This window comes from Hemibagrus wyckioides, linkage group LG05 (genome assembly GCF_019097595.1).
Source record: "Hemibagrus wyckioides isolate EC202008001 linkage group LG05, SWU_Hwy_1.0, whole genome shotgun sequence".
NCBI classification, from domain to species: Eukaryota; Metazoa; Chordata; class Actinopteri; order Siluriformes; family Bagridae; genus Hemibagrus; species Hemibagrus wyckioides.
Genome location: NC_080714.1, coordinates 28,569,057 through 28,584,258, shown reverse-complemented (window position 1 = coordinate 28,584,258; position 15,202 = coordinate 28,569,057). Strand labels below are relative to the sequence as shown.

Below are 15,202 nucleotides of genomic sequence, written 5' to 3'. Positions count from 1 at the left end.
CTCTGAGGTTCTCTGTGTGGGAGACAGACATTCCTCTGGAGTTCTCTGTGTGAGAGACAGATGTTCCTCTGGGGTTCTCTGTGTGGGAGACAGATGTTTCTCTAGGGTTCTCTGTGTGGGCAACAGATGTTCCTCTAGGGTTCTCTGTGTGGGAGACAGATGTTCCTTTAGGGTTCTCTGTGTGGGAGACAGATGTTCCTCTAGGGTTCTCTGTGTGGGAGACAGATGTTCCTTTAGGGTTCTCTGTGTGGAGGACGTTCCTCTAGGGTTCTCTGTGTGAAAGACAGATGTTCCTCTGGGGTTCTCTGTGTGGGAGACAGATGTTTCTCTAGGGTTCTCTGTGTGGGCAACAGATGTTCCTCTAGGGTTCTCTGTGTGAAAGACAGATGTTCCTCTAGGGTTCTCTGTGTGGGAGACAGATGTTCCTCTAGGGTTCTCTGTGTGGGAGACAGATGTTCCTCTGGGGTTCTCTTTGTGAGAGACAAATGTTCCTCTGGGGTTCTCTGTGTGGGAGACAGATGTTCCTCTGGAGTTCTCTGTGTGGGAGACAGATGTTCCTCTGGGGTTCTCTGTGTGGGAGACAGATGTTCCTCTAGGGTTCTCTGTGTTGAGGACATTCCTCTAGGGTGCTCTGTGTTGGAGACAGATGTTCCTCTGGGGTTCTCTGAGTGGGAGATAGATGTTCCTCTATGGTTCTCTGTGTGGAGGATGTTCCTCTGGGGTTCTCTGTGTGAGAGACAAAAGTTCCTCTGGGGTTCTCTGTGTGAGAGAAAAAAGTTCCTCTGGGGTTCTCTGTGTGAGAGACAAAAGTTCCTCTGGGGTTCTCTGTGACAGAGACAGATGTTCCACAGAGGTTCTTATGACATCTGGCATAATTTCTAGCATAAACACTATTTATTATTTTAGAAAAAATATTGTTCTTGTCTATTACAGCCCCGGTAATGTCACCATCATGGGTGGGTTTTTTTTAGATAGGAAAAGTTCCTAAAGGGAACTAAAGGAATTCTTGAAACATCTGGAAGGATATTGTCTATATATGCTTGGGTTCTAGGTAGAACTTTTGAGCTTTGGTAGGAGAAGCTGAAGGTCCATATCAGGAAACATCAAAATTGTATCATAATATCAAAAATGTATGTGAAGAACACCACCACAACATCTGCACAGCGGTGGCTCTACCTGGGGAGATCTTTCTGTAGAGGGATAAGGTAAAGGAGGCAGAAATGTTTGTAAAAAAAAAAATATTTGGTTGGTTTACGAGGTTGTTGAAAGCACCAGAGAGAACGGTTCTCTGGGATTTTCTAGAAAACGGAGAAGGTCGTATAATATCTGCTGAGCTGTGGCCCATTTCTGCTGATGGATGGTGTGAAGGAGAGCAACAGATGAAAAAAAAGTGTTCCTCAGGGGTTCTGTGGGTAGGTAGAGTTCCAAAAAGAGTTCTGTAGCTCTGACATATCTCTGAGGTCTGTGTGGAACTCCTTTGAGAATATGTTCTAAACAAAATCTGTAAGGTCTGCATGAGAGGGAGAAGCTGAAGGTCGCTATGGAGAAACATCAGCACTGCATCATGACTCATGAGCTCGGAGCTTCTGAGGTCACGGGAACAGAGGGAGAAAAAAAGCTTACATGTGGATCTTATTGTAAAAAAAACAAAAAACAAAACAGAGAAGCGAAGAACAAGGGTTCCTCTTCGGAAAGCTAGAATACCTAAACGGGTTCTACTCACAACATAGAACCTTTAGAGCCTCTATTAGATGGAGAACCTGAAGGGGGGGAGGAGATAGAGAGAGTGAGAGACAGAGATAGATAGATAGAGAGAGAGAGAGAGAGAGAGAGAGATGGTTTCATCTCCCCTCCCTTCCCTCGGGCTTGGATGCAGTCGTCACCACCACCATCATCCTCATCATCCTCATCATCCTGATTGGTGTCTCGCGCCTTCCGGTATATGCTCTCTCTCTCTCTCTCTCTCTCTCCCTCCCGTGATGCTCAGCTGCAGAATCTGCACGTTCTTACCGATAAACCCAAAACCGGAGAGAGTTCGGCTGCGCACGCGGGCACGTTCGTCTTGCGAAACCTCCTCGCGCTCCGGTTCCGCCTCTCCCCGCCGGTTCCGCTCTCCGTGCGCGCGTGAGCTGCTGTAACACCGCACGGAGGTCGCGCGCGCGCAGTCTGATCGCGACAAGGCTGCGGTAGTTTTTTTTGTTGTATTATTTATTTATTTAATTTTTCTCCCAAATTATTCTCATTTCGGGGTTTGTTTTTTTTAATGTCATTCTACGTGTTTATGAAACGGTGTGTGAAATGTCCTTGGAGCGAATGGCCTGTCCGGTGAGTAACACACACACACACACACATTGCGCGCGCTCATGTATTCACTTTAACAAGACTATTTAATTAGGCTTTGTGTAATTCATGATTCGTTTCTTTCTTTTTGATTCATTGAGCTGTTGCAGAGACGCGAGGGGAAAAAGTGAAGCATTTCTAATGAAGAAGTGAAGTGGAAAGAAAAAGGAGAGAGAGAAAAAAAATACCACAGGCAACAAGTGCACACAATAATAATCATAATAACTATAATATTCCTAGCAATAATGATAATTACAATCATGATAATAATGATAATTAATATAAATCAGCAGTAATATCCCAGGTGATGAGCAGATGATAGTGATGCACTAATTGTGGTTGTGATTCACTGTCTTGTCTTTTAATGTGAAAAATCATCAGCTACTGAAATAAACCAACTTTCAGTCCTGTGTGTCATAATAATAATAATAATAATAATAATAATAATAATAATAATAATAATAATAAATAGTTTCTATGTGAGGTTCGTTTGAATGATACGTCTCTAAAGAATCGTCTCTAATGAAATCTCCTGTTTACATTAAAGTTCGGGGTCGAAATAAAATGTAAAAAAAATCACGCCTTTTCTCTCGGTGCGCGCGCTGGCATCAAGGTGAACTGGCGCATTTCTGAAGGTTACCGAGAAAAAAAACCCGAGCAGTTTAAGTCAATGTTCAGCTTCATTTTGGCACTGCGCTCCCTCCCGTCCTGTCTTCGGCAGGCACCGCGCATGCGCTGGCGCACGCGCGGTGCAGGGCAGGCGGACTGGCGCAGCGATGCAAAAAAAGAAAAAGAAAAGAAAAAGAAAAAAAACCCACACCGCGCTGTTTGTCCAGGGATTTCGGTGAGAGCTGACCAGTTCATCTGAAATACAGACATGCATTAAAAAAAGGAAATAATAACTGCACCATTATCACAGGATATTATTGAATTCTGGATTCTGATTGGCTTTGATTCATTTCTTGATCATGTTTATGTATCATGTATGGAAGGAGTCTCCAGTGTCAGAGCTTTCTACAGAGGTGAAGCTAGAACTTTACGTTTTCCAGAAAGAGAACCGGCTGAGAGATGGTCCACAACATTAAATGTAAATATTTATGAATAAAATGATGTAAAGGATGTAAAGTTTTATTATTTCAGATCATTTCTGCAGCCTTATTGGTGTCAATTCTGAGAATTTCAATTTATTTATATAGTTATTTTTTTGGAAAAAAAGAAGATTCAGCATGACAGTGTGTTCCGTTCAGGTTGCTGTTTATCTCAGGAATCATCTTCCTGACTTTATTTCTCTTCCTTCAGGCTTCACGCTGCTGCTGCGTCTCTTTCCTTCTCCTCAGTAACCTGCAGGGAAACAGAGCGGAGCAATGACTACCACTTCTCATTCTGAACTAGTTTTAAAATAGGAATTCTTTTTGAATGGAGCTACGCTTTAACGTTCCTTAGAGTTAGCAAACCAGGACGATCGCACAGCTTTTCTCTCAGCATGTAGAGCCACAGACAGAACTTTGCAGACTTGCCTCAGGAGAAGTAGATCAGTCTAGACGGCTACACAGCGTCCCCTCGGACCGGACGGCATCATGGGAGAATCCGTGAATAGCGCTGTGGCGTTTCACCCTAAGAAGCAGAGGACCGACAGCGGAGGGCATGAGGGTGATTTTGGAGTTTCTCTGGAGGAACTGAGGAGCCTTATGGAGGTTCGAGGTGCAGAAGCCCTCCAGAAAATACAGGAGAGCTACGGGGACACTGAAGGACTCTGTCACAGACTGAAAACATCACCGACAGACGGTGAGTTCACACCACAGTCATTTCCAATGAAAAGAATGGACAGAAGTGGAAGTAGGGGTTTAAGGTTCATACTCATCTGAGATCTGTGTGGTTCTTCTGGGTGTTTGGCTGGGAAGAAGGAGTCTGTGCCTGGCTCTAGAACTAATTGAGCTCTTGAAATTAGGGGGTTTGGGCTGGAGGTAGAGGTTCTCTTTTGGAACCATAGTGCCTTATGGCTGAAACTGGAGGTTCTCTGTCTGGTACACAGGGCTTATTTCAGGAACATAGTAGGTTCTGGCTGGAAATTTCCCCACTGAGGGACGAATAAAGCTTTATCTTATCTTAATGGTTTTGGCTGGAACTAGAGTTTCTCTGGCTGGAACTTAGCTGGGCGGTTGAGATCTAGCTAGAAATAGATGTGCTTTGGGGTTTATGGCTGGAGTTAGATTTTTTTTTTTAAATGAGAGTTTTTAGATGATGTTTATTGGGCTTTGGCTAGAACCAAGGGGCTTCTGGCTGGATCGAGGTGAGCAGAAGCTGGAATTATGGGGATTTGCCTGGAGTAAGTTCTCTGGCTGGATGCAGGGAGCTTTATTTGGACCTTTAGGGTTTTGACTGCCAGTTATTGGGTTATAACTGGAAATACGTGAGCTCTGTCTGAAATGAAGTCTGGAGCTGGAGGTGTTCTAGCTGGAGCTGGGGGGTTCTAGCTGGAACTGATGGGTCTCTAGAGGACACCATTAGGGGATCATGGCTGAAAGTAACAGAGCTTCAGCAGCAGCAGCAGCACGTCTCTGGTGTATATCAGGACTGCGCTGCTATGTGCTACGGGTTAATTTCCCCGCTGCTCCCAGCCAATCAGAGCACAGTGTACTGGACTGACATTAATGAAGGGTGACTGTCCTTTTGGCTCCTTCACAATCTAGTGAACTAGTGTTATGTGGAATGTGCTTCTGGTCAACGTGCAGTGTGTGTACAGTGTGTGTTCCTTATATTTTCATAGCGTCACACTACAGGCCAAAGGTTTTTAATCAACCTTAACTACAAGACAGGAATTTCTCCTCAGAGATACGGTTCTCTCAGAGCGCTCGACATGGAACTCCAGTCTTTTGCCCTTATGTCTATTGTTTTAGGTTTTTATAGAAAACACACATCTCAGATTCACCGGTGTGTGTGTGTGTGTCCAGTACTTCCTCACTCCTACTAATATTTGGCTTATTTACTGTTTTCCGCTCTGCTGAGTATCTTATAGTTGTGCATTAAACAGGAACGCTACTAAATCCAGATAGGAGATTGGAGATAAACATATTTAAAAACTCATTCCTAAGCGCCTGAGTAGAGGAACAGAGGATCATTTGGGGCACGGCCTGTTATTACCATGGAAACTGCAGGTGAATGATCTACCTTTCAGTCACCTATTGTACAGTAGCAGCGCTGAAGAAAGGCACTTACACACCGCCCGCTAAAGCAACATCTTCTTACAGAGTGATTAGCTTCATAAAAACAAAAAGATATCTTGCTATAGACATCACTGTATGTAGCCAATGCTAAAATATAGCATGTATAAATATCTCTCTTAAATACAAACAGGAGCAGATGCTAGCAGTTTTTGCGCAGTTGTCAGTATTGACATTGCTAGCATGCATGACTTGAGTAGCGAGCTAGGCTAACTCGCAAGGTGATGTGTGTGTTTTTTTTGTCTTAAGACGTAAATACACACCTAACAGACGGAAGTCTTTAGTGTTTCTGGTTAATAACTGAACAGAAGTTTATTTTATTTATTTATTTATTTATTTTTATTTATTTATTTATTTTGAATCGTCAATAGTAAAATTTGTCACATGATTTAATTCTGATCTCTGATTGGTTGAAAAATTGCCACTATTTGTTCTATAGAAAATTAGACCTGCTAAATTCATTTGATAACCAAAAAATTTATTTGATAATCGGATTTGTTTTTGGATTTAAAAAATAAATAAATAAAAGTATAAGTTTTATTCTGCAGATTTTCAGCAGATTTCTGTGAAATATCACATTTCTGGGAAACGTCCCTGCCGGGAAAGTTCAGGCAGGAAGTGAGGAATTTATTTACTTTGTTGTTGGATGTAAATAAAGCTTCTATAAAGCGAGATGTTTCTGATCTTCACTGCAAAGTTTCCTGAGAATCTCCACAGCGAGGATCCTGTGATCTGACGCCGGCTTTGAAGCAATGAAGGGAGGGAAAAAAAAGAGGCTTATTGATTTTTCCAGTGGCTCGACTGAAAGGATGAAAGATGATCTTGTGAATCAGGGAGATTTGTTGGAGGAAGAGTTGATATCCAGGAAATCCAGATTGATCGACATCAGAGGAGCTAAAAACAGCACAGTTCCACTAACGCGACGCCTCTCACTCTGCCTGCTGATCATCTCATCTCATCTCATCTCATCTCATCTCATCTCATCTCATCTCATCTTTCCTCGTCTTTTCTCATCTCATATCCTCTTCTCACATTTTATCTCCTCTCATCTGGTCTGATCTGGTCTTGTTTCTTCTCCTCTCCTCTCCTCTCATCTCCTCCCCCTTCCTCTCCTGTCTGCTCCTCTCTTCTCTTCTCTTCTCTTCTCTTCTCTTCTCTTCTCTTCTCTTCTCTTCTCTTCTCCTCTCCTCTCCTCTCCTCTCATCTCATCTCCTCTCTTTACGTTTCATCTCGTCCCATCTCATCTAATCTAGCTTCCCCTCGGCTCATCTCATCTCATCTCATCTTTCCTCGTCTTTTCTCATCTCATATCCTCTTCTCACATTTTATCTCCTCTCATCTGGTCTGATCTGGTCTTGTTTCTTCTCCTCTCCTCTCCTCTCCTCTCATCTCCTCCCCCTTCCTCTCCTGTCTGCTCCTCTCTTCTCTTCTCTTCTCTTCTCTTCTCTTCTCTTCTCTTCTCTTCTCTTCTCTTCTCTTCTCTTCTCCTCTCCTCTCATCTCATCTCCTCTCTTTACGTTTCATCTCGTCCCATCTCATCTAATCTAGCTTCCCCTCGGCTCATCTCATTTCATCTCATCTTATCTCCTCTGTTCTCTTCTCATCTCATTTCATCTTGTCTTGTCCCATCTCATAGTTGTGATGCATGATCTGGAGGGCAGATAGGGAAACATCTTGAGGTTAAAGCGTTTAAACATGGCTGAATGTCCAGAGCGTTTGGTTGAGCAGAGTGGAGCTGAACTCCATGTTTTTATCTGAACATCCCATAATATCCCCCTGCAGAGCGAGGCCCACGCTTCACCTTCAGGCACTACGCTTTCTGGACCTTTATTTAAAGCTTATTTAACTCTGTGGTCAGTCTCGCTTGCGTCCACATCACAGCTCTTGGGCGGAATCTGGAGAAAAAATTCCCTCTGGAAGCCTTTTCATATTTATAATCTCTAGTTCTGGAAATCTTACATCTGATTGGCTGAACTCCTTCAAGCTGTTGATGTCCTGGACACACACACACACACACACACACACACACACACACACACCTTTGATTAACTGTCATACAATTAAAACAATAAAACCAGTACATACTGGTTATGTTGCTTAGCATCCGAATATGAATAAAATTCATAACCATGAATATTATTAATAATAAATGTAATGTAAGTTCCAAATAATCACAAAACATTTTAGCTCTAAACATGTGGCTCAGGAAGATATTCCCAAAATTCCCTTTCCCATTTTACAAAACATCCTTTTGTGTTTTATTAATTTATTTTACTAATTAATTCATCAAATTATTAAATTAAACCATTATTATATATAAAATAATTTGAGTGAATGACTTCCAGAGTATACGGTTTTCCCCGTTCACGTTCCTGTTTTCTCTCTCTCTCTCTCTCGCTGTCTCTCTCTCTCCCTCTCTCTGTATATATTTTTATTATAATCAATGTATTTATTATGTACAGTTACTAAAGCATCACATTCATCTCTATTATTTATTAATTGCCCCATGATTCTCTCTCACCACACACACACACACACACTTTTTTCTTTCTCGCCGTACTGACAGCGTGCACTCGAGCTGCACGACTCCACACACCGGTGAAAAAAAGCTTATGATCCATTTTAGATCAAATCCTCCGGAGTTCCGTCTGATCACACGTGCTTCAATAGGGGAGATTAGACCTTTATTCTGTACAAAGCAGTTAACATGCTGAATATCAGACACCGGCGTCCAGTTAAACCCAGAGATAGAACTCTTACACCATTTATTATATGGTCTTAACATAATTCAAAATGATTCAAAAAATAAAAAGTTTGTTTATTTTTAATTTTAAATAAAATTTAATTTAATTACAGAAGTCTATAAAATATTATTATAATATATTATATACAGCCTGGTCTTATCCCTTTAAGGTTTTGTTTCTCCAATTAATTTGAAGGGATTCATCTGTTTTATATTTTTCATATGGTGAGATTATTTTATATACCTGTTATATATATATATATATATATTATGTTTATTTATTTGTAATGATTGATGTTAGTGAAGTGATCTGGAACAGAAAAGAAACAGCTCTCAGTTTGTGAAGATTTATATCCCCCATCTGTACCGAGAGAGGAGGAGAAGGTTAGAGCTATTTAAGGGGAGAGAGAGAGAGAGAGAGAGATGAGAAGGTGATGAGTGAGAGAAAGGATGAAAGGGAGAGAGGGATGAAAGAGGAGTGGCCAGAAAAAGAGGGATGAATTAATGAAAAGAGGATGAGAGGCTGCTGAGGGCAGGAGGTCGGCTTTGGTGAAAGGAACTCACACTGACAACCATCTGTACCCCCCCTTCTCTCTCTCTCTCTCTCTCTCTCTCTCCCTGCCTCAGTCTCTCTCTCTCTCCCTCTCTCTCGCTCCCTCAGTCCCCCCCTCTGTCTCTCTCTCTCCCTCAGCCCCCCCACTCTCTCTGTCTCTTGCTCTATATCTCTCTCTCCCTCAGTCTCTCTCTCTCTCTCTCTCTCTCTCTCTCTCTCCCTCAGTCACCCCCCTCGCTCACACTCTCTGTCTCTCGCTCTATATCTCTCTCTCTCTCCCTGTCTCTCTCTCTCTCTCTCTCCCTCAGCCCCCCCCCTCTCTCTGTATATATTTTTATTATAATGAATGTATTTATTATGTACAGTTACTAAAGCATCACATTCATCTCTATTATTTATTAATTGTCCCACGATTCGCTCTCACCACACACACACACACACACACACACACCCACACACACACAGGTTTATGGGACATTCCTGCTGACCTGGAGCGACGACGGCAGGTATTTGGGCAGAACTTCATCCCTCCGAAGAAGCCGAAGACGTTTCTGCAGTTAGTGTGGGAGGCGCTGCAGGATGTCACGCTCATCATCCTGGAGATCGCCGCCATCATCTCGCTCGGCCTGTCCTTCTATCAACCGCCGGACGGGGACAGCGAAGGTAATCCAGCTCCGCCTTCTGGAATCATGTTCATTCGCCTGATTCACACTTTCTGTAACGGTTAGGATGATTTCATACACCGCATATCAGCACACTCGAGTACTGAGTGTGTTCATCATCTACAGGACAGAACAGTGGAGTATTATTATTATTGTTATTATTATTTTATTTATTTATTTACTAATTTATTTTATTTTTTTTTACATTATTTTATGATCTATCTCTATAGTTTATTATTATTTTTATTTTTATAATAATAATAATAATTGTGTGTGTGTGTGTGTGTTTGTGTTTGTGTGTGTATGTGTGTGTGTGTGTGTTTGTGTGTGTGTGTGTGTGTGTGTGTGTGCGCGTGTTTGTGTGATTGTCCCCTGCCTCATCCCCTGGGTTGTTTTTACATATTATAATAATAAACCTGGTTATGATTGTAGAAATGCATCGGACCCCGGACCCGGACCCCATGGCTACAGAACATGTTGTTGTTTATTTCTTTGTGTTTGTTTTCCTCTCTGATCTGACGGTAAATCCCGCTGACGGATCACACACTCCGCTGTTTGGTGTGTAAATCTGAGCGGATCAGCAGCCTGGGCGCTGTAATCACACACACTCGGGTCATCACAGGCAGAAGAGGAACAAGAAAATAAAATAAAGTGAACTTTGAGAATGATGAATATTCATGCAGGACCTGTGTACGAAAATGTAGTTAATGCAGTTCGAACAAACAAGATTTAATCTGTAAATGTGAATAGTTATAACGCCTTGTAACACTGTAATGTCACGTAACAAACTGAATTTACAGATAATCTGTCTGTCTTTCTGTCTGTCTCTCTCTCTCTCTCTGCCTGTCTGTCTGTCTCTCTCTCTCTTTCTTTCTCTTTCTCTGTCTGTCTCTCTCTCTCTCTCCCTCTCTCTGGATGTGTCTCTATCTCTCCCTGTCTCTCTCTCTCTCTGTCTCCCTCTCTCCCTCAGCTTGTGTTAGTGTGGTGGGTGGAGTGGAAGATGAAGGCGAGGCGGAGGCCGGATGGATAGAGGGAGCAGCGATCCTCCTCTCCGTGCTGTGTGTGGTGTTGGTCACCGCCTTTAATGACTGGAGTAAAGAGAAGCAGTTCCGCGGCCTCCAGAGCCGCATTGAGCAGGAGCAGCGCTTCAGCGTCGTCCGCAACGGCGTCGTCGTCCAGATCCCCGTCGCTGAGATGGTGGTCGGAGACGTGGCCCAAGTCAAATACGGTCCGAAGTGAACGCCTTTCCCTTTGTCTCACACTTAATGCTACAGAAAAAGAAAATGTTTCAGGATTAGGATTAGAAATCAAAGGTTCGTGTTGGGAATTAAGATTTAGAGTTAAAGTTGGATTAAAATAAAAATGTAGTTGATAAACCAGGACACATTTTGAGGTGGAGCTTCCAGATTAATGCAGTACTGGCTCTGACCTCTAGGGGGAACAAACACAGCTTTTAGTAACCTTAGACATTAAGCTGTAACATGCACATGATCCAATACACAGTCCCAGGAACTGAAATAAACTCAGAAATCTTATTGGTTTGTGTGTCTGAATTTGTAGCCAATGAGCATTCAGTTTGGCCCTAATTGTTCTAACTGGAGCTCACTAAGAGGATGGATGGAGAAAAACCTTCAGCCAATCAACACTCAGTCTGGCAACGAAGTGAAGAGAATTGGGTCAGATATAAATGAAAGCTGTAGTAATGGACCCACTGCTGCTGCTGAGTCAGAAGATCTTCCTGCTTGCTCAATTTCCTGTTCAGACTATTGCTTAGGTTCCTTCTCAGGTTCTTGCTCAGGTTCCTGCTCAGACTACTGCTTAGGTTCCTGCTCATATTCCTGCTCAGGTTTCTGCTTAGACTCCTGCTCAGGTATCTGCCTAGGCCCCTGCTCAGGTTCCTGCTCAGGTATTTGCTCAGGTTCCTTCTCAGTTATCTGCTTAGGTATCAGCTTAGGTTCCTGCTCAGACTCCTACTCAGGTATTGGCTTGGTTCTTGCTCAGATTCCTGCTCAGGTATTTGCTCAGGTTCCTACTCAGGTATCTGCTTAGGTATCAGCTTAGGTTCCTGCTCAGACTCCTGCCCAGACTCCTGCTCAGGTATCTGCTTAGGCTCCTGCTCAGGTTCCTACTCAGATATCTTGCTCAGGTTCCTGCTGAGATATCTGCTCAGGTTCCTACTCAGGTATCTGCTTAGGTTCCTGCTTAGGGATCTGCTTAGGTTCCTGCTCATGTTTCTGCTCAGACTCCTGCTCAGGTATTGGCTTGGGTTCTTGCTCAGGTATCTGCTTTGGTTTCTGCTCAAGCTCCTGCTCAGGTATCTGCTTAGGTTCCTTCTTGGGTTCCTCCTCAGGTTCCTGCTTAGGTTCTTTCTCAGATTCCTATTCAGGTTCCTGCTCAGGTATCTGCATAGGTTCTTGCTCAAGTTCCTGCTGAGGTTCCTGCTTATATTCCTGCTCAGGTTCCTGCCCAGGTATCTGCTCAAGTTTCTGCTCAGGTATTGGCTTGGGTTCCTGCTCAGGTTCCTGCTCAAGTTCCTGCTTAGGTTCCTGCTCAGGTATCTAGTCAGGTATTGGCTTGGGTTCCGCCCAGCAGCCCAGTATTTACTGACTTTATAAACCCTGGTGTTTTGAAGCTTCACACACTCGTGCCGGCTTTCTGGAGTTTTCTGTTCAGTGTCTCATGCTGTCACACGTCACACTGCTGTCTGTAAACATGGACAAACAGACATCAGAGAGAAGTAGCAACAGTCACAGAGTAAAAATCACGGATAGGGGGCGTGACCTAAAGTTTGAAGGTGGAGTATGTATGGCTAATAATTTCCTTCACATTAGATTCAGGTATCATAAAAAAGATTCTGTCTCTGATCTTTTATTCAATAAACACTGAGATAAACCTGTCACGGCTGATCGACTACTTTGTTTGTTTGTGTGTGTGTGTGTGTGTGTGTGTGTGTGCAGGTGATCTTCTTCCTGCTGATGGAGTTCTGATTCAGGGAAACGACCTGAAGATTGATGAGAGCTCTCTCACTGGAGAGTCGGATCACGTGCGGAAAGCCGTGGATCGAGATCCGATGCTGCTGTCAGGTGAGTAGCGGCGTGATTTAATGAAAGTCCCAAGATCCCAGAATGCAATGCGGCACAGGTGAGTGAAGGCAGAGACTCGGCTCAGCTAGCTTGAGATCTTAACGTTGAATCTGTTTGAACAGAGACGGACAGACTGCGTGACTAAAGCGCCGCCGCATCGCTCTCATTAGATAACACTGAAGGGGTAAATCCCACTGCTCTGCTCCAGCAGGTGTTCGAACCACATTCCAGGAAGTGAAAACAGACCCGAGTCAGAACTAAAGAAATCGGTTAGAGATCACGTGATCCTCATGAAGATGAATCTGTGGGTGGATTTTTCTTATATAAGCGATGTGATCATCATCATCATCCCCGCAGCCGTGAGCAGGATCCAGGCCTCGTCACTACACCTGTGTGTCCTGTCGTGGGTGTGTGTGGACCTGCAGTGTTCACGCTGAAGAGCAGCGTGGAGATGTTCCAGCCCACGCTCCTGAGATCCCACACACACACACACACACACACACACACACACACACACAGCAGCAGTACCGAGTCAACAGAAACTGATCACTTACACAGAGATTTAATAACAAACACTTCATATCTGAACACAGATACCAGGAGGAAGTCCATTAATGTTTAAACTACAGCCTATCTCTCTCTCTCTGCCTCTCTCTCTCTCTCTCTCCATCCCTCTCTCTCTCTCTGCCTCTCTCTCTCTCTCTCCATCCCTCTCTCTCTCTCTGCCTCTCTCTCACTCTCTCTCCCTCACTCTACCCCCCTGTCTCCCTCCCGCCCCTCTCTCTCTCTCTCTCTCTCTCTCTCTCTCTCTTGCTCTCTCTCTCCCTTTATCTGTCCCGTGAGACTAATAAAGACCTAATCAGATCTCCGTCTGCTTTCTGTTTCCTGGAAAATCGGCATAAAGCGCATTAGCATCATTACAGACGAAGCTCTGTTTGTTGAATCGTCACAGCACACAGCAGCATCCCAGCTTCTTCATCTTCTTCTTCTTCTTTTTCTTCTCCTTCTTCCTGAAGCTTCTTCATGTTTAATCTGAATAAATGAATGGGTGAATGAATGGATGAGTGGATGGATGGATGGATGGATGGAAAGATGAATGGATGAATGAATGAAGGCTTCATGTAAAAGCAGTTAAAGAAATCCTGCTAATCCTCCTTGTTATGTTTCATGATTTAGTCTCTCAGATGGGATTTGGCTTTGTGTGAATGACTTGATGACGCTTTGAGTCGTTTTCCTGATTAGTTCAAGCGGCCGGTCGTCTAGACGACAAACTTGAAAAGAGCAAAAAAGACAACAGAGCTGTGAAAGATAACAGAACCTGCTTGGATACAGAACCACAGACCTGCACTTTTTTCCTCACTGATTGTGAAAGCGTGAGACAAGCCACTATTTAAAGCGACAGCGCGCTGGATTTATCCAATCAGGACAGTTGATGCTCAAATATGCAAATAAGCAGAAGGTTAAGGCGGGGTTTAGGAATGTAGAGTGTGAAACAAGGGCAGATTCTGAAGAGCCAAGATTCAGTGGTCACCCCAGGGCAAGTAGGAGCAGTGTGGAACCTTAAATTCTGTTTAACCGGTGGTTACTAGGACCCAGGGGAAATATTACACATGTTTCAGGAGTGAACCCCAGACATGAGGAACTGACGGTTCCGGTGCCATGTGTTTCAGGGACACACGTGATGGAGGGATCAGGGAAAATGTTGGTGACCGCAGTTGGGATCAACTCCCAAACCGGAATAATCTTCACCTTGCTCGGAGCCGGAGAGGTCGAGGAGGAAAAGAGAGAGACCAAAAAAGGTAGGAATGTCTTCAGTTTTCCGGAGCAGATGCAGTCACGTGTGCTGGAAGGTGAAGGAGGATACATCGTGAAGGAAGCATCTCATCATCCTGAAGCTGATTGTTTTCCTCTAAATGCACGTGCTGAAGTGTTTTATTCCTCTTACACCACAGCAACTCGCTAACAATGACCATTTCTGTTGATTAAACAACACATGGTAGCTTTTATACATTTACACTGGAGACTTGTAGCTAATCATCTCCATGTGAAGGAGCTGTTGCTATGGAAACCATAAGGCGTCAGAGAGAATTAATCGACACCTTCTGACCAATCAGAGTGCAGAGGTCAGCTGTGCTGTGGGGTAAAAAGTGACCTAAAGGAATAAACACAACATTCAGTTTCTTTACTAAACATGAAGCATCTTTAGCAGAACTAGTGTTTGTGTTAAAGAGGAGGTGAGCAGGACCATAACCACACACACACACACCCCTGAACACACACTTGAATGACCACACACCCCATGCTTCATGAACACACACCTGAATACACACATACCCCATGCTCCATGAACACACACACACCCCTTAACACACATCTGAAAACACACATACACACACCCTTTAACACAAACCTTAACACACTTCTAGACACACACCTGGAACCGTGTGGCTCATTTCCATCAGGATTGTTTTCTCTGATCATGGTGGAGATCATGATGGAGATCATCATGGTGGAGATCATGGTGGTGGAGATCATGGTGGAGATCTTGGTGAAGCACATTGTGGTGGAGATGTAGAGCAGGAGGAGGAATGATGACTCAT

The 15,202-nt window shown here is 43.7% G+C and overlaps 1 protein-coding gene across 5 annotated transcripts in view; it reads left to right on the top strand.

Annotated features, from left to right (window-relative positions):
* The first annotated feature begins 1,917 nt into the window (after window positions 1-1,917).
* atp2b3a (ATPase plasma membrane Ca2+ transporting 3a) overlaps window positions 1,918-15,202 on the top strand; it is a 36,268-nt gene continuing 22,983 nt past the window's right edge. For 2 of the 5 annotated variants that reach the window (XM_058389228.1, XM_058389226.1), the window contains exons 1-6: window positions 1,918-2,325; window positions 3,640-4,125; window positions 9,323-9,520; window positions 10,490-10,747; window positions 12,477-12,602; window positions 14,273-14,401. In XM_058389228.1, coding sequence (XP_058245211.1) covers window positions 3,918-4,125; window positions 9,323-9,520; window positions 10,490-10,747; window positions 12,477-12,602; window positions 14,273-14,401 — 919 coding nt within the window. In that variant the 5' untranslated portion in view covers window positions 1,918-2,325; window positions 3,640-3,917. The remainder of the gene's footprint in view (window positions 2,326-3,639; window positions 4,126-9,322; window positions 9,521-10,489; window positions 10,748-12,476; window positions 12,603-14,272; window positions 14,402-15,202) is intronic. The other 3 variants (XM_058389230.1, XM_058389225.1, XM_058389227.1) reach the window with 2 other exon arrangements.